The sequence below is a fragment of the Neomonachus schauinslandi genome, chromosome 5 (genome assembly GCF_002201575.2).
Source record: "Neomonachus schauinslandi chromosome 5, ASM220157v2, whole genome shotgun sequence".
Lineage (NCBI taxonomy): Eukaryota > Metazoa > Chordata > Mammalia > Carnivora > Phocidae > Neomonachus > Neomonachus schauinslandi.
The window spans coordinates 125,157,237-125,183,744 of NC_058407.1; the positions used below are offsets into that span (position 1 = coordinate 125,157,237).

At 43.8% G+C, this 26,508-nt stretch overlaps 1 protein-coding gene across 1 annotated transcript in view; it reads left to right on the forward strand.

Moving 5' to 3' along the window:
* Positions 1 to 26,508, forward strand: part of BEND7 (BEN domain containing 7) — a 74,784-nt gene that overhangs the window by 38,012 nt on the left and 10,264 nt on the right. The window contains exon 6 of the mRNA XM_021696739.2: positions 5,907 to 6,132. Coding sequence (XP_021552414.2) covers positions 5,907 to 6,132 — 226 coding nt within the window. The remainder of the gene's footprint in view (positions 1 to 5,906; positions 6,133 to 26,508) is intronic.

Genomic DNA, 26,508 nt, shown 5'->3' on the forward strand with positions numbered 1-26,508 from the left:
TACATCATCCACTGGGAACTAGTAAAGCAAATCAGCGGAGCAGGCGACTTTTTATTCGCTGACCCGCTGAACTTAAGGCAGTATATGCTTGAGAGAGGAGGTTCCAGTGCAGACTGATTGGGTTCAAATCCTTACTTCGTCTCTAATTAGCTGGATAATCTTAAACAAGTTACCTGACCTTCCCAAGCCTTAGTTTTTGCATCTGCAAACTGGGGATAATAAAATAGTCACTTCGCAGGGTGAGGGTGAAGTTAGAAAAACCCCCTTCACCTGGGTTAGCCTAGAGCCTGGAATATGGAGTATCGAGTAAATGTTAATGACAACACCATTTTCCGGGGTGTACCTAAATGAACAAAATAGTCCTTGCCCTGCAAAAAGCATAGGAGGAAAACACATGAGCAATAGTAACAGTATAATAGGACGTTAGCTCTAGTTGTGGCACTCAGAAGATGGCAGGGGAGCCTGGAAGAGCAGGACTGGCCCTCTGCCAGGAGGGTCAAAGACAGGCTCTCCGAGGAGCAGGTGCACTGGAGTTAGGATGGAAAAAGCTGGATGGCAGTGGCTAAAAATCTTACGTCTTCAACATTTGGGCTCAAATATCTTTAGCATAAATCAAGCCATAGTGCTTAGAGCCATTAATTTACCACCTGAGGAAGGAAAAAGCTAAAAACATCTCTAAATGACTTTGGAGTATCTCATTATGCAAGTGCATGGAGAAATTTCAAGGGGCCGAGTTGTATTGTATTTTCTAGTTAAATGCTTAGTTCTACCAAAATTTTGTCAAATAAAAAATCTATAAAGGCTTGGCCCTTTAATGACTTCTTGTCATGTTTATCCAATTCAACCTTAAATATATGCTAGTACATAGACTGTAATAGAACTTTTGCCCAAGCATTTTTTACTTACTACAGAACATCCACCTTACAATCGAGTCTCGATGGGGGCACCTGGGTGGCTCAGTCGGTTAAGCGTCTGCCTTCGGCTCCTGTCATGATTTCAGGGATCTGGGATCGAGCCCCACATGGGGCTCCCTGCTCAGTGGGGAGTCTGCTTCTCCTGCTCCCCCTGCTCATGCTCTCTCTCTCTCTATCTCAAATAAGTAAATAAAATCTTTAAAAAAAAAAAATCAAGTCTTGATATAGTACATCCAAGGTGGAGACTCTGCCCCATCGACACTGAGATTCTCAGCTCCCAGCGAGACCTGCTACAGCAGGCCTGCCTTGTGATCTGGTATATTCTTATGAGTACCCACCTCCCTGGCCATGATTATGGCATTGCATTTAATAAATAGTAATAGTGGTTCCTGCTTTATCTACCTGGAACAGACCTGAGTTATAGGAAATGATTTCAGTTCTTCCCAAACAGAACCAAGAGCACGTTTGTGAGCAAAATAAAATCCATTGTGAAGGGGTTTTGTGGCTTTTTAAAATTTCTTTTCATAAACTAAAGCTCATTTTCCTAGAAACACATCTAACATACTGCAAAATAAATACTAAATGAGAATAAAGGATCACTGTATATGAAAGTATTAGGAGCAGAAAGACTAAATTCATAGTCTTTAAACAATCTTTAAAATTCTGTTACATGTTTTCAGCCCCAAATCAGTTAGTCTTATTCCACAGAATCCTGCCTCTTCATGCATGGTTTTTTTCTTGAGCCAACTAGCTAGCCAGTGGAGTATACCAACTATTGTGTGTAATTTATTAATTTGCAATTGAAAATTTGAGGTTAATTCCAGTATGAATATTCATGCAGTTTTTTTTTTTTTTTTTACTCTTTTAACCAGGAACCACATTTAGCTATTTGCATGTTTTACTGTAATTTGGCATTGATAGTACCTTCTGGAAAATAGCCTCTATCAGATTTGTTCCCTCTGTGATTAATTGATATGATCTCTTTAAAATTGTTTTACGTGTTTTTCTTTAGATTATACAGGGAATCAAATGATACGCTTGCTCATAGGGACTGAGGGGGAAATCTTTTAATTTACCTGGCTAGGGGATTTCCCCACCCATACTAGATCTTGACCCCAGCTTCTACTAAGCAAAGGAAGGCCTTGACTGAAATGCAAAGGGGAACAGGAGAGTTAGTGCCCACAGGCCTGAGTCCGTGAACATTTTTAAGGGTCATTATGGCTATACGTGGTTTTTGCCTCCAGAGCTTCCCTGGGTGTAAGACATGATGCCACTGCATAAGGAAAATTCAACATTTGATATACTCTGGTGCTAAGTAGCTGCAGTTCCGAAAATGGGCAAGACATTCATGAAAATCCAAATTTATAGCACAAATTCAGACTCTTAACTCGTAAGATGAGGACTCTAAGTGTCGTAAATTCCGCCCCACACTTTGGATGTCGTCCTTTAAAGATCGAACTACCTCAGTAAACAATAGAATCTGTCAGTGTATTAGCGATCTGTCTTTGCTTGAAGAGCAGAGAATGATGCTGTCAAAGAAAGTCTGGTTTGTAAAATGATATTCATTTGGAATAGTGTGGTTTCTATCACAGGCATCCTTAGTAAGCAGAGAGAGCTCATTTAAACTAGCACTAGTAAACAAAAAGAGGAGATTCAACGATACAATTGGAGTTTTAACCTGTTTTTAAATATACGTGCAGATTATAGCTCATTACATGGTAGTAATGCACGGTGATTGTATTTACAAAATGGAGGAAATCCGAAGGTTTCATTGTGAAAATTTGAGATTAGTTTTCTCTATGTTTCAGAAAATAAAGCGACCCTCTTTTTGTTTTTAAGGATTTAGTTTGTTGCTTTGTGGCACCTGGTAGAGCATTAGCGCTGTGCTAGGAGGAGCTAAGGAATCTGCATAAGAGAAAAAGGGCCTGGGGAGCAGGAAGGGGGCAAATATGAGTCACCTTTGCTCTTGCTGCTATTGCCTCAAGTCCTAAAACCGACTCCTTTGTAAGAGGCTCATAACTGGGCAAGTTCACGTTCCTTGATCTGGTAAGAACACTTCAAAACAACAGTATTTGTCTGTCGGTAGAAGGTGGGCCAGGAAGTACTGACAGTTTCTGCATTAGGAGAGCGTCTCAGAAATCAAGACACTCTACGATCCCATAGGGAGTCTCCTGGCTCCACAGACACCTCCTGATATTTAGTTTTAGGAGTTGCAGCAAATGCTAGAAACACCAACTGCCTCTCTTGTCTCCTAAATCCTGCCGTAAGGCCCTCATAAAATGCTGTCCTGACCCCTCCCCAACCCCTCTCGCCCCTCACCCGCCAAATGCTGCCTAGTGCCCTGAACCTCTCTTGCAGTGTTATCGCTTTGTACTTTATATATAGATATTTGTGTCTATATCTCATCTAGGGAGCCCGCCCTGAAACTCCTTGCGCATGGAGTTACACACACAGTAAATACGTCTGGACTCCATCAGTTCAGTGCTCCCCGAGCAGTCTGCTCCTTGAGTGAGCGTAAGTGCTGCCCCAAGAGGACTGGCACGCTGAGCCACTGCATGGCAGACTCTCAAACACACTCCCTTTACATTGGGCCAAAAGGTCTCTAAATCAATATTATCTTTGAATGAATGAATTTTGAACAAATTCTTACATAGTGTTTTGCTTATTCTGACAAATACCTATTGGGCAGTGACTGGGCATTTGGCTGAGTACAAAAGAGCGCATATTCTCACGAGAAACACAAACTCCCAACCAAATAAATGCAGTACGGAAAGTGCTGGAAATATAGTTGGTAGAAAAGACTGAGTCTGTGAAGAAAGGAGGGGCTCATTTTTGCCTGATGGCTAGATGAGGTCCGTAGTCCTCAAACCAGGGTCAAGTCCTCCAGGGTGGGTCCTGGGCAGGTTCTGGAGTCTCAGGTCAGGTGGCTGAGTCTGAAGCACCTGGTTGATGGCACCAGAATTCAGCAGGGATATATGAACGAGAGCAGTTGGTGTCTTCCCCTTTTGACCCCTGAACATTTAAAAGCTTCTATACCCCCTTAGCCCCTCATACAGCTACAAGCAGCTGCTTCTATAAAGTAAATTGAGATTACTTTTTTTAATGGCTTTTTGAGTGATATAAGAACACTTAGCAAAAATCTGAGATCAGTAGATTTAGAATAAGGTCTGAATTCAGCCATTGATATGCATAGCAAAATTCTGGTTACGAATGAAACTTCATCTTAGATGATGACGGTAAAATTCTCTCCATCTACTATTTCCACATCGAATCATTCAACAAATATGCATTGAGCACCTGGTGTGGGACAGGAGACGAGGGCACAGCCTCTGGCTCCCAGCAACGCCCCTACACACCCTTTACCAGCAGCATGACCCAAAACTCAGCAACCAGTCTGACAGCACTCTTCGGAGAGCGATGTTTACCAAGCGTCCAGGGACCAAAAGTTGAAAGGCAAAGTGAAGCAGAGAAATGCAGTGACTTTGTGGATAATCCAGTCAAGAATAGCATTTGGCAAGGGCAGGGCCCAAACTTCCTGCATCATCTGAATCATTTACACCCTCTTTACTCTGACCGCAGTGTGCTAGGCATTTTGAGAAGCACTAGGACAAACAAAAGTAAAAATTCCTATTCTCCAGGAGAAAAACTAATCCCAGATCCTCTTTTCTAACATGGTTTTAGAAATCTAAAGTAGCACCGGGTTTGCAAAGTGGTAAGTATGATTATCCAAGAATCAACTTTTATAGTACATCTTACTTAAGTGAGATTTTCTTCTTTTTTCCTAATGAAAGTTTACCGACTACGTTTCTTCATATTAAAGTTATTATTTTAGAGTTATGTTATAATCAACAGTAAATGACTTACTAGTTTAGATTATGACTAATGAACTTCTATCTATCCAAGAATTTATTGAGTACTTACTATGTGCCAAGCCTGAGAGATACAAAGTCTGAGTTGCGGGCATCAGGAAGGGCCACAATCTAATAAATAATTGTACAGTATAATAAATGCAGCCATACGAGTATGTCACATTAAGAGCAGTGACAGAGTGCATGGCCACCTCCACAGGAAGGAAGGAGTTCGCAAAGGCTTGGAAATGCAAGTGTTCACTGGGTTGCTGGAGGAAAAGACAAGCTAAGTGTCCACAGAGTGCTAACAGTCTATTATTACCATCTGAGCTCATATTCTACTACGTAGAGTCCAAGTTGAACGGTACCTTCCAGGTCTTCTGCTCCAGCATCCCAGGCAGAAAATCCCTGATGGGGAAGCAGGGTGACCAGTGCGTTGGTTTTCGGGTGCTCTGGGACATGGCTTCAGATTCTCCTCCCCGAAATAGGGGCGAAAGGTAGAATTAAACTGCCTGGGGCACCTACTCATCCTTTCTACTTATTTTATGGGTTAGTTTCCATAAGTTTTCACTGGAGGAAAAAAAATGCAGTCCCCCAGCTGAAAATCACAGGCAGAGTGAAAAGAGCCATGGGCCTCTGGGTAGCCCCGTATTCGTGTGCTTAGGCAAATGAAGTGAAATTATTTCATGTAGGAGAAAGTAATCTATCAAGTGTAATGCACTGAGTACATTCAGATTATTTTTAAGTCATTTTGTTATGATCTCTTTGGACCTTAGTTCCTTCATTTCAAAAAAAAAAATGAGGGTATTTCACCCAGAAATCTCAAGTTCCCTGTAGCTCCACAGTTAACATGAGTTTGTGATGATCTGCCTTCTCTTGACTGTTTCTGAGGACAAGAATGCATTTGCAGCGTGCTCCTGTTCGTTGCTTTTGAAGAGACTTAATGCTGGAATTAGAGCGTCTTATTTTGTAAGAACCAGTCACTGGTTTTATAAATTGCAAATACTGGCGCACAAAGCTGAAACCACATCGTTTGTAGGATAAGGACATTGCAGTAGCTAGTGATGGTTTTTTGTTGCGCATATGCCCGAAGTCAAATGCTTCAAATGTTGCTTTTAATGAAATATTTATGTTCTTTTGGTAGCCAGAAGTGCAACTTGCTGAAGGCTTTGATGTGTTCATGCCTAAATCACAGCTGGACTCTATATTGTCAAACTACACTCGCTCAGGAAGCCTTCTGTTTAGAAAGCTGGTGTGTGCATTTTTTGATGACAAGACTTTGGCTAACTCCTTACCCAATGGGAAGAGGAAAAGAGGACTCAATGACAACCGAAAAGGACTAGACCAAAATATTGTGGGTGCAATAAAAGGTTGGTCTGCATCATTTCATTTTATGGGTTCTTTGTTGAGCTTTGCCTTCGTTGCATAAAGATGCAGCTGAAACTGTGGTCACCTAACGAGAGGCTAATTGAATTTGCCCTTGGCAGTTTACCCACTGGTGTGGCTTTGGGGCATGAGCTCTGTAACTCAGCACCCCAAATATCACTAGAATTTGGTATTTCAAGGTGACGTTGGCTTGTTAAAATCATGATTTCAGAGCCAGTTTGTTCTGCTGCAGAGCCAAAAAGTTTTTCCTGAATTGTCTCTTAAGAAAAAAAGTATCTTTCCTCTTAGTAATTTCTAACTAAGAACTTCAGCAAAATATGATCTTGACTTAAATTTTTAGTTGTCAATAAGAATAAAGCTATGATGCTTTTTGGAAAATAAAGGAAAACAGTTCTCTCCAAAGTTTGGAAGCTGCTTTACATAGGTCATGGCTTCTAAAGACATTTTAAATGTCAGTGAGCCCACTGTGAAGCCAAACCCCATGCATCTCCACCCATTCCTGGCCCGTTCTGCTCCCTCTGTTTCTGTGTGCGGAGTCACGCGAGTTACGTGCAGAGAAAACCGTGAGTCTCTCCCACTCAGCACTGTGAACACATACCCGAGCTCCACTGCATTACAATAGCCGTGCAGGTGCACGTATGAGTAGCTGTTCATTTATATCCAGTTCCACATCCTTAACCTATTTCTTCACTTTAAAATGTCCTTATGTAGAACTCTGATAAACATAATTTCAGGTAATAGAAGTCCTTATATGTTATTTTCAAAAAAGAACGTAAATGAATTCTCAAATATAAACACAACTACCATGAAAATGGAATTTGAGATCAGGCCTTAATTTACACTCGAATTGCTGATAAGGACGTTCTTCACTGCCTCAGTCCCTGCCTTGCTTGGGTTGCGGCCTGGGACTGGACGCGGAGAGCCTTCCCTCCCCACTCCTGCTCCCCGTTATCTTGCAAAATGAGTAAATGAATTTAATAGCGCTTAAAGGATACTTGGAAACCCACAATTAACTTTACAAAATAATGTGACTTTTAAATGGAGTTAGCAAGTACCAAACAGCCTTTGTTCGTGGCCAAAAGGACATAAGCCTTCACTAACAGAACATTTCTCATTCTCCAACAGAATTTTTTCACTTAAAGGGACAGTTGAGTTGTATTAAATAGGAAAAGCTACAGAGATACCACAATATGTGTCATTTCTGAAAAGAATGACTCACCCTGAAGTGACACTAAAAACTAGATTACTGAATTTGAAAAATGGTCAGTGATGTAACTGAGACCAGCTAAAGTCAGGAAGGGTCCCATTTCAATTTAATGTGGCTGGAGCCTTCTAGAAACACAAAGGTCAAGGTTGATGACGCTTTTCATGCTGAAGCTTTTAAACACATTGAAATGTTGCCAGGAATTGTTTTAATTTTCTTTTTTCAGGACAGTGTATTAACAGTATGAAAGTATTTGGAAATTAGGGAACCCATGTTCCATTTTAATGACAGTAAAGGAGTTACTTTAATAATAGATGGTAATGAAATATGTTATTACAAGTAGAGTGATGGGGATTTATTCTACCATTTTCAGTTGAGACTGGTCATCATACGATAGTTTGAAAAAGTATATTACACGGAGAAATAGAGAATATGCCTTCATTTCCTTCACGGCCCTCCTCTTTAGTTAGAAGTAAAAATGGTAACAAGTCTTCTGCTCCTAATACACAATAAAGCAGATTATTCAAATCAAAGAAATTAAATTTTCCATATACTTCTTTTATTGTTGAATTAAATCTGGCATTAAAATTCTGTTAAAACAACAAAAACACTTTAAAACGGAGGGAAATCCAACCATAAGCCACCAACTTAAGTCAACAAATACCATATATTCACTTGTTTCCTTGCAGTATTTACTCATAAACATGTATATTTTGATCTAGATTTTTCCCCTAGTTACAAAACTAGCACATGCTTGTAAAAATTCCAAACCATAGAAATGTATAGAAAGCTAAAAGGCCTCCATAATCACACTCTTCAGAAGTTACTATCTACATTCCTGTATTTTTTCCCCCTGAAATCTTTATTCAGAGTTTGACTGTGGTATCAGATTTGTCTTTCTTACAAGGACATTCTGTTTGTAATGGTCAGCCAACATTTTTACCTGGTTTATTCTGATAATTTCTCATAAGCACCCTGAGGACAAGCTCTGTCTTAAATATTTTTTATTACCTTTTGTGCTTCACTAAGAGCTTTACATATAGTAGGGTTTCCCATCAATACATGTTGGGTGAGTGAACAGACATGGGTTTTTATTTTTATTTTTTTTAAAGATTTTATTTATTTATTTGACAGACACAGCGAGAGAGGGAACACAAGCAGGGGGAGTGGGAGAGGGAGAAGCAGGCTTCCCGCCAAGCAGGGAGCCCGATGTGGGATCCCAGGACCCTGGTATCATGACCCTAGCCGAAGGCAGACGCTTAATGACCAAGCCACCCAGGTGCCCCTTGGGTTTTTATTTTTTATCTTTGACCTTGGCCCTCATTTACTGACAAATGGCTCTTATACTAAATACCCATCCTTATGTCTTTTCCCAACCAATTTGAAATAATTGTGAATAATGTTGTGAATTTCTACCAGTTAATAAAATGCCAATGAAAGCAAAAAAAAAAAGGAAGCCAAAATTCAGTATAAATTTGGGTACAACTCTCTTAATTCCCTAAAACCTTTTTCCTTTACATACATAACCATACTTCCACCAGCTAAAAGTTCATTAACCCACACATTACAATATAAAGTAGTCTTTGAAAGTAGCTAGTAATTGAAGGTCTTATAATAGAACTCTCCCAGTTTTTCATGCTGTTTATTGGTAGAGATAAAAAGGGAAGTTTACTTCCCTAACCCAAGTCTTTTGAATCAAGTCATCTGGGAAAGTGATAAAATGGCTTCTTGTACATAATGGAGGCAGAACCACTCATGTCATTGCTGGTGTCTGCCACGTACTTTGACAAGATTTTACAAATATTAAATACTTTCTTCCTCTATCCTTTCAGTGGTAATACACCAAATCCCGTATTAATTTCAAGAGTCCTACAACCTAGGAATTTACAAAGACTGGTCAATTTTATAAAATATTAAAACTAAAAGTAACAGCAGGGGCTGAATTTTGTTTCAAATGAAGTGATTAGGTTGGTTAAAACAGGAGTGGGGGGGGAAGATGAACGAAAGTCTGTAAAATGCTTATAAACAAGAACAGACATGGACTGAAGAAGAGTTTATTGTGCGATTATTAACAAGGCTCTTTGTAGTGATAATTAATATTCCCCATGAGAGTATCTTGAAACTAAAATATAAGTCTCTTTGTAGAGATCACACTTTTCACGTATTTTCATCTGTTTTCTGGTGGTTAACACTTATTGGTAATAATTCATTAAAAATTCATTTATAAATATGACACAAAGTATCGATGATGAAAGGATCTTTAATTAGAAGCAGTCACCTGAGCACTTTAATTCTGGAAAGAAGCAACTTACGATCTTATTAAGCAGAGCCGTAGATTTTAGGGCTGAGGATAGTTTAGTATCTTGGATTGAATTCAGAATTGATTTCATGGCCAGAACATAGAGTGGAGGTCAGTACCCAGGTATGCTCTCCTCGCATCATGCTATACCTGCTGAAGACCAGCTAATTCTTGATATCATAGGCCAGGAGACCGTACAGTCTACCTCAGTGAGAGTTATCTAAATATTGATGTAATCCTCAGATCTCCGACGCTTCTCAGAAAATGGAGTTGCTATAAAGCAATTTTTAGGACCTGGGTTCTGGTTTTTAATTCAGCTTCATGGTGATTAGTTGGGAAAGTTTTATTACTATCAAACTATACTAGATTCTCAAATCTTCTTGCATTCAATAGAAATTCTGTACGCCTGTCAAATGAAAGACCCGACTGACTGCTCTCAGTTTACTCCATGCAAACACGAACACACGTAAACCCAAACTGCGGCTCCCCGGCGGGCAGTCAGTGCTGATGGTAGCCGTGGGGGTCACAGCCTGCCTGTGAGGGAACTCTCCTTGGCTGGTGGTTCTCAAAAACTTAACTATGCCCCTAGCAAGACTAGAAAGCCTGACCAGAGTCAGCATCCCCCTTTCAGAGACTCTGCCGAGCTGACCACCAAAACCTCATATGTTATCCCAGCAACTCTGGAGACTTGTAGGGTCTGTAGGAGTCCTTTCAAAATACTTCGATTTTCCATTTTTTTTGCACATCATTCTGCTTTCGATTTGACCCCACAGAGACGTAAATTAATATGGTTGGGGTGGGATTTACCTCCGATTTGTTATTTATTTCTTGATACTTTTGTGTATCCTGAGATAAGGATCAAGGATGGGCCATCAGCTTGGGTTTGAACACCCTCACTGTGTCGGTGATTTTATCTTCACTTACAGGAGAGGAAACTGAAGCTCTGAGAAATTGAGTAACTTAAGGATAAACCTGTAGTAGGTGGTAGAGCCAGGATTTGGCCCTAGGCCTGTCTGGCTCCAAAGTCACTGTCTAGCACAGTTCTTTCCTTCTCTGAGGAATATCTGAAGGGAAAGAAGGAAGGTGTCCCAATTTTAAATTTCTGTCTGAAAATTTAGCATTTTTGGATTCTTTATAAATTCCACTAGGAAGGTGGCTATACTAGTTATTTAAAATGGCCAGTCGGTTACTGTGTATGCAAAGCATATTCAAAGTGAATTTCTGGGTAAAGGGTTAACTATAGCTCAGTTTACTCAGCAACTTCAAGGGCAGGTCCTCCCTTGAAGCTAGTGAGAATCGGTCCCATCGTTGCTAGGGAGAATAGAAGTGTGATCCCCTCCCTAAGGAAAATAGACACTTCTGAGACTCTTCCAATACATGGAGCTTGGAAGTCACACTGCATGTAAGTAATTTTTCAAAGTTGTCTGTAAATTAAATTCTAGCGGAACTGTTTGGCAATTGAAACCAATTGATGAATGCTTTAATTCAAGAATCCTTTTGGAAGATGCATAATCATTTGTTAATTTATCTGTTCATATTTTTACATAACAGATCAGCTTAAAACAGGATAAACTGCATAATTTATAACAGCAAAATAATGTGTAACAACTCTATAATTATATCATATACATAGCTGTCTCTCAGCTCGGGAACTCTTACGTAGTTGTTGTTGTGGTTGTGGTTGTGTTGTTGTATGTATTTTCCCACTTTTTATGGAGGCCCAGTGACAGATGGGCGATATTGAATCTTGGCCATTCGATGTGTAGAGCCCTGTATGTTCAACCCCTTCCATAGCGAGTCTCATATTTTAGTATGCATCAGGATTACCTGAGGTATTGGTTCAAAATTCAGATTTCTGGGTCCCATCCTCAGGGACTGATTCAATAGATGTAGGGTAGTCCCAGAAATCTGACTTTGGACAAGCAACAGCAGGTGACTGACTGTTGTAGGTGTCTCATACCACCCTTGGGAAGCCACGCCATGGAGCTTCTGATGCTGATGGCTGATTCTAACATACGACAGCCCTTCTGTGAAACTCTGCCTCCTTCCTCTGTTCCTTTTCCTGAAGGTTGCCCTACTTCTCTCTTGGAACAAATGAGAGGAAGATAGCATGTGTCAAAGGCTCTCATCCTTTGAACCTCCGGGGCTGGAAACTATTCGTATCTGTTGTGTGACTCAAGGGTCCCGGTTTCAGATATGCCGGCAGTGCCTCCACAGGACTTCCCTGAATAACGGCCTCATATACCAAGCTGGCAGAAAGGCCTTTCCAGACTTCAGCACGACTCTCACATCTGGATCACTAAACAAAGCTGTATAGTTTTCCAGATGGCCTTCTCGTTAAGGGCTTGAAGAAAGCGTGGTCTCCGTTCTTGGTCAGCTCGTGGCCTGTCTCCTCGATCACAGGTTTGGTGCACTTGTATAGCCAACTTCTTTACCGTGTGTGACACCGTGGTCCTTGCTGCTTCTCCAGCACCGCATAAGTCACGAGGACACCAGAACCTCCGCAGTATCATTGACCTCACAAACGCAGAAATCATCAGCAGGCATGACATTTCCGTTAACAGCACCAGCTTGGGTGCCCACCCGCCAGGCGCCAGGAACCAGTGACTTAGACAGGAGTAAGGGATGGCCTCGGACCCTAAGAAACGTGCAGGGCGGTGGAGCTTCAGACACATGAACGGTGAGCCATAGCACAGAACCGTGCTCCAGGACAGAACAAAATAAATGTCACAGCACCCACTACTGAACGGAGGGAGAAAGCACAGAGGAGGGACAGCCCTGGAAGAGAAGGCCTCGCCGAATAGGTGACTCTGAACTAGACCGTGAAGGATGAGAAGTGTATCAAATGCAAAGGGGATGGAAAGGGTTAACTACAGGATAAGTTTAATCAGGCCAAAATTAAGTAAAACATTGGATGGAAGCCTTCTGCCCCCAGAACTGTTTGAAGTCTGTTCTGAGTTGATGGGCCTTGAGTCCTCACCGACCTGTTTTCCTTAAAGTGTTTAACTCCATGAATGTAGATGCCAGGGAAACACACCCCAGGAGTTTTCAGCCAGAGCTGCGCTTCTTGAAGTTTCTTCTTGAGCTTCTGAAGGCCTCACCCCAGGCCTGATGAATCAGAATTTGGGGCGCTGGGGCCACGGCAAGTCAGAAGTCTGTCCTTGCTTTGTCACCAGTCTTCCATAAACTCAAAATAGGAATCTCTCCTTCCTCAAAATTCCAGATCCATCGACTTGCTACATGCGGAGCAAGTGGAAATGGGGAGAGATTTGCTAAGAAGGTTGCGGCTTCTCGTGGCTTCTATTCAGCCTCTCACAGAATGGACAGGAACCAGTTGTGGGCTAACCTGCGAGGATTCAACTCTAACTCCCAGTCACTGGATTCTTAAAAACCTGCATTTTAACACCGCTGCCTGGGTTGACAAAACCAGCCTCCTGTCAAAAGAGAGAAGTTTCTGTAGCCCAAACAGGGCCACTCCAGCGTGACTGTGCATTGCACAATGTTACGGGCACCCTTCCCGTTGTTGACATTGCTGATTTGTCTCTTTATTATGACAGTTTTCTGGCAGGCGCAAGTGAAATGTCCCGAGGAAGGGGCGCCTTCCTGGTTTGCATGGCAGCACCGAATGGGCCAGCCGTGGCCCCGGAAATAGCGGTGTTTTCGGCGTGGCCCATCACCTTTTTGTGTGGATCCCTCAATAGCATGGCTGATCCACGATGCTCACCAGCATCATAAGGCAATAATGCCACATCTCTGTTTTCTTTCCCACTGTAGGGGAGAGGACTTGTACGAGAAGCCCACAGTTGGTCAAATTACATTCCTTGTAGCTTTCCTCCTGGACCTGTCGTGGGTGCCAGTAATCTGACACGAGTTTCAATTCCGTTCCATAAACAGTTATTGAGTATCTCATACAACCTATACCTCAAAAATCTGAGAGACGCAGGAATTGAGACTCGCTTGAATTTCTGCCCTAAAGGTGCGTATGCAAATGATCGTGGAGTACTTCTGGTCCCTGTAGTACCACACAAAAAAACTAAGGGTGTGTGTCAGCTTCCATTAAGAAAACCCCTTGAAAATCCATAGACTTCCATTTAAAATTGAACTGAAAGCTGTCATCGATTTTGGCCGCCTTTAAGACATCTTTGTCTAAAAGCAAGCATGGCTGTGCCTATCCTGTTAAAAGCACCCTTAGAAGAGAGAGAGGCTGCCTCTTGGACTAGTCCAGTCTTCCCACGGGCTGCTCCCGACACTCGAGTCTCCTGTTACACTGACTGTGTTTCCAGGTTCTTCTTTCTTGCATCCGGCTCTTGGTGAGATTTTGAAGCCTCTCCATGGCCAGCTCCTGGGATTTCTCAGAACCTTCACCTCTCCTCATCAACCATGTGCCTTTGATCACAGAACAAATCCAGTATTCGTTATTTTAAGTACATCCTTCCCACTCCTCTTCATCACCACCCAGACCATCAGTTTAGCCATGTGCAGCTGGGTGGGGGCCAGTCCTAATTAGAAATGTGCACAGAAGCCAGGAGCAGGTGAGATAGTTGAGAGTGAGGACGAAGACATGCAGAACATTCCAGCTTACTCGCAGGGCTTGGGGCCTGGCCTCTCTTGAAAGAGTCAGGTGTGTCCTTCTTACCTGCACAGCACACCCCCGAACAGTGGCATGGGGCTTCTGACATAACACCCCCTCACAACCACGTTGCTGGCAGAGGCATCAACATTCTGCTTTTTATGTTTGAACGCTCAGAATCCCCCTCGGTGCCTTTTTGCCTTTGCCCCTAGTCCTGCCTACTCACCCAGCCCTGTGAGTTCTTTTTGTCCTCGCTCCCTCGTCACTGGTCTCTAGCTTCTCTGACAGCATCCTAATCCAGCCGTGCATCACCTTGTCCTTGATGGTCTGGAAAAATCTCTGTGAATATCCTCCCTGCCCTGCGTTTGTTTCCCCCTCGAGTTTCTGCTGTTTTAGCATGTGGCCAAGTAACACTTACTTGTAAACCAAAATGTCCTGCCATTTCCCCACCTGACCCGTCTTTGCCCGTTAAATCAAGTCCAAACTCTGGCCTCTTCCAGACTCGCCGTTACTGGATTTCTCTCTCCTCGCAACTACGTGTCCCAGCGCTCCTTCCTACCAGGTGAGCCAGCCCAGCATTGACACTTCCTCAGGCGTCACATTCTCATCATGGACTCTTGAGTTACGCTGTGTTCCGGAGCTGCAACACTCTTCTCTCTTCTCTCTAGACAAATCCAACTCTTAGTGGTCTGGCCACATCTCGTGACCTCTACTGTGAGACTTGCCCCAGTGTCCCAGCCTGCCCTGATTTCTCCTTTCTCTGCATTCCTATAGCACACACTACCTTTGTGTAGTTTACCGATAAATAACCCTTTGCTTTGCTACTCATGGTTTCTGTGGAAGATGACAGTATCATTTATTTCCCAAACTATGACACTTTGGAGAGTGAAGATGGTGCTCTTGATCATTTCCCCAGGAAAACAGGCATTTTGAACCGTCCTGGACAAATCAGGATTTACGGTTGGACATCTTGCCTTCTCAACAAGACTGCAAGCCCCTGTGGGGCGGAGACCACCTTCTAAATTTGCTTTGCATGGTCCTCGGCGTGTGACACGGTGCCACACACATAATCAGTGATAAATAAATACAGGAAGGAAGGAAAGAGGAATGGAAAGAACGAGGCAGTCAACGTATCTTCATGGAAAAAGGTGGTTTCTTAAAAATGCCAACACAGCTCTGCTACATTGGATGCACATGGAGCACAAATAATGGGATAACTATACCACTTCTCCATGACACCTCGGAGGAGGGCAGCTGAAATTCCAGAAGGCAGAATATAAGACTGAAGATGGGAAGAAACAACACCAACAGACAAGTCAGATGGTGCACAACAGTCGAGGCTGGGAGAAATCTCGTCAGTCAGAAGCATCACGGGGATCCCGAATATCAAACCCGCTTTGTCCAGTGGAGGCCCAGAAAGCTCTGACTTGTCGAGTGTCACAGATCAGCCTCCTCAGCCTGCAGTGTGGAAGCATGTCGTACTTTCATTCATACCGGAGAGCAATCCTCTTCCAGTGTTACGTATAATAATGGTATTGTGGGACTGTGATTTAAACAAACCCCACAATGGAACCCATCAGCAGGCTCAAGATGCCGGTTCCTGTTTTTGCCATCTCAGAGCTTCTTGAAACCTCAGTGTGCTTATCCACCCATGTGTCTTTTTAGCACTCATCATCATGGCGACATGGTGCCTCAAAGACAGTACCAAAGAGAAGAGCACTTTTATATTGTCAGCCTCAAAACTCCCCTGTAGCCGATCTCAATTAGAGGGGGTCGTCACCATTAAGAAAGAACAGGAAACAAAAGCCTCTGAGGCATCAGCCTGTCCTGACACCTGGGGTCATCACCCTGATGTCACACCACCACACAACGTCCACAGGCCGGGAGCGGCAGGGATGGTGGCAAGCGTACTGATCCAAAGACCTGAGCCTCGTAGGGGAGGCCCTGTCACTACCACTGCCCTCCTAGCTCATCGCTCTTGTTCTTCCAGCCTTAGCCATCTCTGAGTATAGGTGGTGGTGAGGAACAGGATGGTACCTGAACTTCCAGAATATTCCCTCACTTACTCTGGTACTGTGGGTACAGCTTCCGAATTTACTGGCCAGGGTGTGAACTCAGCACCTCATGGAATGACTTCGAAAGTTCATATTGCATGAAACCTTAGCTTTATTTTTTTAAGATTTTATTATTTATTTGAGAGAGAGCAAGCGAGAGAGCATGAGCTGGGGGAGAGGCAGACAGAGCAGGAGAAGCAGACTCCCCACCGAGCAGGGAGCCTGATGCGGGACTCAATATCCCAGGATCCTGGGATCATGACCTGAGCTGAAGTCAGATGCCTGACTGAGCCACGCTGGCGCCCCAGAAACCCTAGCTTTAAAAATTGAGAGAAAAACACAGTACATTGTCCTCATCATTTATATGCAGAGCAAACAAACACCGCAGTGCCCCGTGCAGCAGAGCTTGGGTAGAGGGAGAACCTGTCACTTGCCTGACTTCTTGAACCGATGGTTCTCTCAGGTCTGATCTAGAAAATACTTAAGTGAGTTATACTATTTCCAAAATGCCTTCCAAGTAGAATTTCTATAAATCTGTGATTTTTGAAACATTTTTCTTTGCCCAAAAAAGGGAGTAAATAGTAAAACACCATGACATCAAAACTGGTTATTATCCAGACCTTAATATTTCGCAGATACAATTGATTCCCTTGAAATATACCAAACACATTAAACAAACATGTGTTGTAGCAGCGAGCCAAAGGAAAGTGTTAATCATATCTCCCACTAAGTTGTGTTATAGATGAGCTCTGCTGAGGGTTCTCTTGAATCGAAGTAAATTTAAAATTAACTTTAATTTGAGAAACCACTAAAGGCACTTTCTTTTAGACAGAGATGCCATTGTAGCAAAAGGAAGACAAGGGATATTGTTCTTTTCCCCCAGACTGCTCTGGCCTCAGATCTTTGAGGATCGCTGTGATTAAACAAGATTGCCCAGACCTCAAAGTCCCACCAGTTTGGGGATCATGAAAGGAGCATTGTGGGTGTAGACTCACTCCTGACACTGCCATTAAGGTCTTGAAACACTGCCTTCTCTTGGGGTGGGGGGGGAGGTGTGGGTTGGCTAATTTTTAAAGTCTCTGCCAGTTCAGAAAGTCTATGGTTCAGTAATTTTAGTCCAGATTCTCAGAAGTAATCCTAGAGAATTAAATAAATATGACTGGGAATCAATTTTATGGATACCTAAGGCCCTTTTCCTTACAACAGCCAACTGAAAATTACAGCCCTGCACAGGGATCGGCACTAGGGGACAAAGAATTCAGTGGTCATTATGGTAACCCTTCACTCCGCTTGACCAGCTGACTGCCCTGCAGTCTCCTGCATAGATAATTCGGGAGGATCTTCTCATTTCATCAATGAATGCATTATTGTTTGCATTACTGTATTTTCTTGTTAACTTTAAAGATTTCATCTTTAGGTGCATTAGTCGATGAACTGTGCTGAATCTTTTGGTTAAATGAAATCCCAAATGAACTTGAGGGCTTAGTGTGATCTCAAGACCTGTGGCTATTTACTGAAGAAATTCTCTAGTTCTTTGAAGTGAAGTCACAGACCAGAGAAAACCGTTTCTCAGGTTTATTCTTTCACGAACTGCTGCCTGACATGGGCCAGCCACCGTGCGTGAGGGAGCCACCATCTCTGGCCTTGCCAAGTGCAGTCTTAGTGATCACTACATGCTGTTATTTTGAAAACCACTGGTTAAGGAGTTCAGGGGGGCCTTGCCTGAGAAGGTCGCGTTTATTTCAGCTGAGAGCGGGGGAGGGGGGCAGGTGATGGACTGACGCCTTCCCCCTGCTGCTCTTGGCAGGCAAAGTACTGCGTCTTGTCGGGGCTCCCCCCCCCCACCCCCGAGAGTGGATGTAAGCAGCAGACTTGAGATCAGTCAGAATTGACGTCCCAGCATCGTTCTGGGAGAAACTCTCTGACTGGTTCATAGGCTGACGGAAGAATGGCATTTGTCATTTGTCCCCATTAGCAGTGGTTGTTAGGCCAGAAGGGGACATAGAATTCCTCTCCATCTTGAATGCGTTGAAGACGTTTTCCAAGATTCATTTTCTCTCCACCTTACCACTGAGGTTTAAAACAGATGTTATATTTACTTCATACCCCCCCCCTTTTATTTTTTAAAAATCAAAATATTCGGGGCGCCTGGGGGGGGCTCAGTCGGTTAAGCGTCCAAATCTTGATTCTGGCTCGGGTCATGACCTCAGGGTCCTGAGATCCAGCCCTGGGTTGGGCTCTGCTTTGGGCGTGGAGCCAGTTAAGAAATTCTCTCTCCCTTCCCTCCCTCTCTCTCTGCTCCTCCCCCTCCTTAAAAAAAAGTGAAAATATTCTTCTGCCATCTCCCTTCTTTCTCCCTCCCACTCCAGAGTAACCTGAAGTTGGTGTGAATCTTTCTCCCTTATGTTTTTCCACATTACTGCTTAAGTGTGTGTCCATAAATCACCTCTACTACTGTCTTGTGAATTTATGAATCTACACGCACAGCCTCATACTGTACTTTTGCAACTTGGCGACCTTTTTTTTTCAAGATTTACCCATATCAATACATTATAAATCTTGTTTATTCACTTCAACTGCTAACCACCCTATAAACACAGCGATTTCTTTCTGCAGTCTTCTGTTAAGGGACAGTTAGGTGGTTCTTGTGCACGGTTATCGATGGCGACAGTCACTTCTGCGTTTCCTGCGGCTCGTGTAGGAGTTTCTCTGGGGGACGCACCGGGGAGCGGAACTGAGGATATGAGCATCTTCAGCTTCATTAAGCATTTTGCCAAATGGCTCTCTCATGTGACACATCACTCACCTATCCACCAGCAACGAATAAGAAATCCTATTTTTCCTCATTCTTGCCAACATGTGATTGGTGTTAACAAACTTCAATTTTTGCACGTCTGATTGGTCTCAAGCGGCACCCCAGTGGTGGATTCCCTGATTATTAAGAAGGTTGACCATCATTTCATATTTACTACTATTTGGTTATTGTCCTCTGTGAATTTCCATCCTTTTCCTATCTCTCCAATAGGCTGCTGTAGTCTTATTGACATCTATGAATTCTTTTGTCAGTTGCATCTGTAACAAATGTTTTATTTTCTCACCTGTGAATACTCTGCATATGACCTCTTTTATCACACCAAAGTTTAGATTTAACAACCAGATAGACTACCTTATGCTTTTTTTTTTTTTTTTTTTTGGTGCCCGTTTTAAGAAATTCTCCCTACCGTGATGATATATAATGGTATTCCTGATTTTTTTTCCCCCAACAAAGTTTTAAAGTTTTATCTTTTATATTCAGATCTTTCATCCCCTTGGAATTTCCTTTTGCCTAAAATGTGAGGGAAGGATTTAATTTGTTTTTCTTTCTGAGCACTCAATCATTTTAACACCATCCTCTTTTTTTACATGAATTGTAATTCCCCCTCGGTGCTATATTGAGCTCGCACTTTCCCTGTTCACACTTGGTCTTTTGTCCCCCTCTTAGCCAGTGCTACGGTTTTCATTAGTTTGGCATTGCAGGAGTTCCTAGTATCTCCTCCCCTCCTCCCCTCTGTGCTCAGTGCTCTTCTTCCTTAGCTACGACCTATAGTAATTCTTTGACTGAGGGTCTGTGTGGTGTGTTATTTCAGTCTCTGTTCTGATCATTTCTCTATTTCACCTTCACTGATGAATGATGAGGAGTCCAGTGGGGTACTGTGTTCTAGACTGAGGGTGGTTTTTGCAGAGCAATTTGAAAACATCCCACTGTCTTCGAGATTTTGTTGCTGTTTTCAGTCTGTGGTTCTTTTGTAGATAACCTGTCTTTTCTGTCTAGTTGCTTTTAAGATCTCTTTGCCTTTGGTATTCTCTGTTTTCTTTATTATAAGTCTAGGTATATATTTTTATTAATTTGCTTGGTTGCCTAATTTGTAATTGTGATAGTAGGGCTTGGTAGTCATTCATGTATGATCGATGGTGGATTAAGAATCAGGCTTTGCTTGAGGCACCTCGGTGGCAGTAGTTGGTTGGGCTTCCAACTCTTGATTTCAGCTCAGGTCTTGATCTCAGGGTCGTGAGATCAAGCTCTGCATTGGGCTCCATGGTGGAGCTTACTTAAAAAAGAAGAAGAAGAAGAAGAATCAGGCTTTATTCCAGTGTGTATAAAATGTTCTCTGCAAGAAGGCTCTTTTGGTCTCAAGACACAGTGTCACTAACACTCCTTTAGGAAGAAGCTGTTTTGCGAGGCTGCAAAATAGAAACGCTCTTGACCTGCCTGCTCTGCCTCCCTTCCTCCCAAGCGACACTTGCCAGTCTCTCTGACTCCCTTCTCTCTGCACATCTGTTCCGTCTCCTTACCAGCTGGCTTCCTCCACTTGGTTTCTGCCCCCCACAATTCTGGCTTGCAAGGTGTGCCGGATCCACTCACGCCGTGAGGTCTCAGCTTTGCCCACTACTGCTCAAGCCTCATCCTCTCATTGCTTGCTATTCTGAGAAGCTCATCCTGTTGTGTAGTCCGTGGCCTGGCTTCCCTTAGGCCAAGTGCCCATCACTGCTGTGGCCGAGCTGAGGGCACAGGTATGAAACATTCCTGCCTGCTTTGGCAGTAGGGGCTGGGTCGGGGGGGGCAGTTTCCCAGAGGCATCCTTGAGCTTGGCCAGCCCCACACCGTCCAGGTGCCTTTGCTTCAACTCAAACCTTCTGTTGAGTTTTTCATTCTAGCACCTTGATTCCGAAAAGTGAGAGTACTGAGTTATGACATCAGATGTTTCAGATACTAGAAAGATAATCCCCCCTTACACATTAATTAATTGCATCGTAGCTTATTGATCAGTCCCATGTAGGTCTAGTTATTGTGAGCAGGTGTCTCAGGCATGAACCCCTGGGTGGTCTGATACAATCAGAGTTTTGAAGCTACACAGCCGAGAGCCCATCCCTACACCAGTAGAACTTGTCCGAGATCTGGAGCATCAGAACACCATGCACCATCCGCCAGCCCTTCTTCTAGCTCTTTCCCTTTCTCTCCTAGTACCTTAACTTTCCCATTTCTTGTGACTTTAATATATTAATGAAATGGGTATCAAGCCTATGACTTGTGGATTTCAGCTGTCCCCAGGAATTTGGGAAATGAAGCACTATATTATCATCAAAGAAAATATATTCTCTATTAGGTCCATATAAAATTTGGACCAAAGTCCTCAGTCTGAGTTGAAAATACCTGTAGACCCATCCTCCCCAAGGCCCACTCTCCTTCTCCCTTCCTTGCCTCAGGCCAACCGATCCCTTTGATCTGGAGGGGAGGTGATCTCACAGACCTGCCTTGTCCTCTCCCTTCTTGTCCCCGTGCTTCTGTTTTGTGTAGATGAAAGTAAGACCAATGTTCACAACATTAACTTAGCTATTGATTTGCTTATATTTAGAATTCAATCATTATTCTTCTACGAAATCTATGTGCTCATATATAACTTTAAATTAAAAATTAAATAATTTATGTGGAAAATAATCCCTATTAGCCGTGTGGTCTGGGACCGGTTACTTAACCCGCCTGTACTTTGATTTTGTCTCTAAGGCAGGATCACAACACCTGCACCATCAGGTTACGGCGACCATTAAATGAAATAGATCTATAACGTGCTTAGCTCATGGGAAGTTCCACATAACAGTTTTAAAAGAGTAAAGGGAAGAGGGGGCCGTGGGAGGGTGCTGGTGGTCTTCGGGTTGCTCACATGTGAGGAGGGGGGACGTGGGCAGCCTGCAGGGAAACCTCATCCGCTCCCCCTGCAGGCTGGCCCCAGGGTTCCCTTTCCTTGGCACAGCCCCAAGACCCGACCACAGAGAGAGCTCTTTCCACTCGTCCCTGGCCCCTCTCGTGCTCTGGGAGATGGGCGGGGGCTGGGAGGACCTGGCGCCTTCAGTTTGGCTTGACAGCCACCTTGATGGCCACTTGTCTGTTTGACCATAACTTAAAACTGCGTCATCAGATCAGAACTTGGGCTCTCTCTGCTGGCAGCTGTAGCCTCATCTGAAGGTGCCACAGAGAAACTGAAGCTCTGCAGGTCTCCTGCTTCTCCAAGTGTCTGTGCGATCCAGTGACTTCCTTTAAAAGTCCACCCCATGTTCTGCTTTTCCCAGCATAGGGAGCCAGAAAAATCCAAAGGAAAGGTCCTCTAGGAACCACCGCGTGAACAGATAGCTGTTTGGGGAACGCGGCCAATCTACTGTGTTCTCAGCATGGCACATTCAGACACGCCATACACCCGCTTGTTCATTGGTGATTACATTAAATGCTGCGTTTCCCAGGGAAGGATCTGCTCAGCCACCACCAGCTTATTCATTATTTATATACAATTAAAGGGCACGGTTCACATGAACACAAGCATATGAGAAAAGTCATTATTCATGTACAGATCAAATTGAACCTTTGTCATTTCCCTAGTGACTTAACATACTCTTTGTACCTTGGGACCTCAAATTATATTAAGCACAAGGGATGCTTTAACTTTTTTATTTAGTCTAATTGTTGGCTTTAATCCGCTTGCTCGGATTATTCGGACTTGTTTAAAATTAGTCCTTGCTTCTCCTTAATATATGAAAATAGAAAAAGAGGGAAATTTCTTTTTAGTACCTATTGCATTCTAAGGATGAATGCAAATTGTTCTATGATTCTTAATGACCCACCATTAACATAGTAGGAAGCCCAGTGCATTAATGCAATGCCTCTTTTCACATCATTACTCCTAATGGAACTGTTACCAGGATAATAGCTTGACCTTTAGCTATAGATTCAGACAGCAGAATATATTCTGCTTACTCGATACCTCTATTCACATAGCATATTGAGCATTTTCAGATCAATACAATGACAATCTTTTGGCCTTGTTCTAAGGCCTCATCTGCGCATGTAACAGAGAATAGGATTTCATCTTCAGTAGATAGATCCAAGTTAAAAGTCTCTTTTAAATTTGAATGTAATCCATGAAATAGAATGTCGGTAATACGCCCAGTGGAAATATTTGTTGGTATAGGTATTTTCCGAGAAGCCTAATGCTGTGCCTTCAAAGGTCTTAGACACAGACCCAGAAGACAGAAGATTTCCCTGGCTTCTTTTTATTGTAACCGGATAAATTTTAACTGAAAGGAGAAAGAAGAAATAGAAATTATTGCCTTTTTAGCGGGTGACAGAATATTTGAGCCCAAGATAAGCTTAGAAGGATCTGCTTGCAAGTCCCTCACAGAGTGGGAGAAAACACTCCAGAGCCTTCCCTTTGGTTCTCCTAAACTTGGTCATTGACATGCGTGGTTGCTGGGAGTCATCTTGATGTTGGCATAACCCACAGTGACTTTGTAATTTCGAACCACTGTTTTCTAGTGTGTGCTAATTTAGACACATGCATTTCACAATCTAAGAAAAGAGGGGTTGCTATGGAAATTAATTATACAAATAAGGTCACAGGGAGGGAAATGTTTACCTGGTAAGATGATATATTCAGTCATTTTTGTGGTACACATTTTCATATAAACTAACAGTGTGCTAAATACAATTATTTTCTTTCTGTTAAAATAGAACTTCGAGAACCTTTTGGCAGTTCTCTGATCAGCAAATGTTATTGTTGGCATTTGGATGTAATATAGCCTTTTTTTTTTTTTAAAGATTTTACTTATTTATTTGACAGAGAGATAGAAGAGCACAAGCAGAGGGAGTGGCAGAGGGAGAGGGAGAAGCAGGCTGTGCACTGAGCAGGGAACCCGATGCAGGACTCAATCCCAGGACCCTGAGATCACGACCCGAGCCGAAGGCAGACGCTTAACCATCTGAGCCACCCAGGCGCCCTAGCCTTTTTTAACTGTATTCCATGAATTAAAACTTTCTAAATAGTCTAAATTCATGAGCTATTGTACCTGCTGCCATTAGAAACAAAACTGGAAAATATGTGTGTTCATCAAATATTTATTGACTTCTTGCTTAGTACAGGGCACTGTGGTCGGTGCTTTGAGGGAGACAAGATAAATGAGGACCCTTGAAGTGGTCTCCGATCTGGTGTAGGAGATTCAAGAGCACACCTGCCCCTGGGGATATCACTTTGTCTGCCTCCCTCCCGAGTAGAGACCGCCGGCTTGCTCATGCCCACAGGCCATATACTGGACAGCCAGGTTGACATTCTCCCCGATCCTCAGTTCTGCTTCCTAATCACCTCCCTTCCTCTGCTCGGCTGGGGCTGGGGTGGACCCTTTCCACCAAGGCTCTTATCACAGCTGCACGCTTTCCTCTCCCTCCCAGATCCTGCTGGCACCTTGAGTGACTTCACTGTCCTCAGGAAAGATCCTGACCCCCTAGCCGCCTCACGTCCAGACCTCATCCACAGTGGCCACACCGTAGCATCCTCATCCAGAGCTGCCGCGCCGCTGATGCCTTCCACTCCGGCGTGATACTCTCAATTGCCCTCACTCTACACCTCCTTGCCAACCCCACTGATACTCCATTCCCTGATCCCCATAAGTTTTTCCAAGCGTCTGGGCCTTTTTCTGGCTTTGCTTCCTTCCCAGATTTGGGTAGGGACAGGAGGAGTGAAGAAAGCAGAGGTAATGAAGGCCAGCTGGCATCTGCAAGCACTTTATGTCCCTGTCCTCCTGCCAGAACCGTCCAGCAGAATCCCGACCTGGACCAGTCCTACCATCCAGTGGCGCCAGTCCTAGCTCGGAGCTGCAAGACGCCACGGGCCTGTTGCCACCACAGGCGTGTAGGCTTCTCTTCTGCTCGGCATCCTCACGTCCTCAGTCTGCTGCTCTCCTTTTCCTCTCCTTCTCAGAGGCAACCCCAGACATTGCCCACACTCTCCCTGCCCTTGCCACTGAGTCACTGAGGTCCCAGGAGTGACTGCTCCAACCTAGACCACTTCTAAATCCACCCCAGCTCCCATTCCCTCTGGGCGCAGAGGGGGAAGTCTTCCTCCTGTTCAAGGGCAGCCCCATTTCCAGATCCTACCACCTCGGTTCTTCCGGCGTGGTTCCTGTGACTGTCTCCTTCCTTCTCCTGGTTCCTGCCTTCTCCAGAATGTAAACCATGCTCACGTCTCCCCAGCCTGCAGCGCCACCCACGGGCCCCTCTTCCCTTCCTTCCCCCCAACTGAACCCGGTTTTTCTGGAATGTCATCTGTGGCCGCCCCGCTTCTCCCTTGAGGAGCTCCAGTGACATTTGGCAAACGGCTGGGCCTGACCCTCTCTTCTGCGCTTCAGACTGTTGTCCCTTGTCTTCGTTAGGCCACCCACTGGTCCTTACGAGACCGCACTTACCGGTTCTCCTGACTTTGCCAGTCCTGTGTCTTCTTCACTTTACGGCTGGGGTTCCCTCTGGCTCTGTGCTTGGCCCAGCGCTCTGTTCACTCCATATGCTCTCCGTTTCTCCCGTATTCACCAGGTCACAGGATACCGGGCCAGTCACCCCCATCACTTTCACTCTAATGTTTGAATGGGCCTGGTCCCCACTATTTTATCCATACCAAGTATTAGCTTTTTAACATTGTTTTTCTGAGTTAGTAGATATAAAGTGTGTTTTGCAGTTCTTTGGCTTATATATTGGCTGACCATTTCTCCTAGATACACTTTGTCCATTTATCTATAGAGACTTTGGAAGTTTTTCTTTTATTTGAATGAACTTTTTTTTTCTTATTTTGGTGGTAGATATTGAACCTCTTTGGTCATATTTAGCGCATCCAGCTTTTCTCATTCTGATGAAATGCTTCTTTTTCATTCAATAAAAGTTTTACAGTTTTATAGAGTCGAATCTGTCAACATTTTCCCTTGCTCTTTCTTTTTAAAAGAAACCTTTAAAACATTAAAACTGCCAGTATTTTAAATACCACGAAGGCAGGGTGAGCTGACCGCATGCTAGGTCTCTTGCTTGCGGGGAGCGAGTTGCACAGATGGGGTGTGAAAGCGCCCAGGACGGAGGGAAGCAGAACTGTCCACAGCAGCGCCGGGATGGGCAGCCACACACTGCGCGCCTTTCGAGAAGGCCACCGTCCTGTCTCCCTCGTGTCCTGTCACGACCCCCTCCGTGGTCCCCCACGCGCTCACCGGGCAGCATTCCCCTGGGTGCTGGCACAAATGCTAGAGGCTGACTTGCTGTCCAGCTGGGACTCTCACTAAGACACATCTGCATTTTTTTTTTAAGATTTTATTTATTTATTTAAGAGAGAGAAAGAGAGAGAGCATGAGAGGGGGGAGGGTCAGAGGGAGAAGCAGACTCCCTGCCGAGCAGGG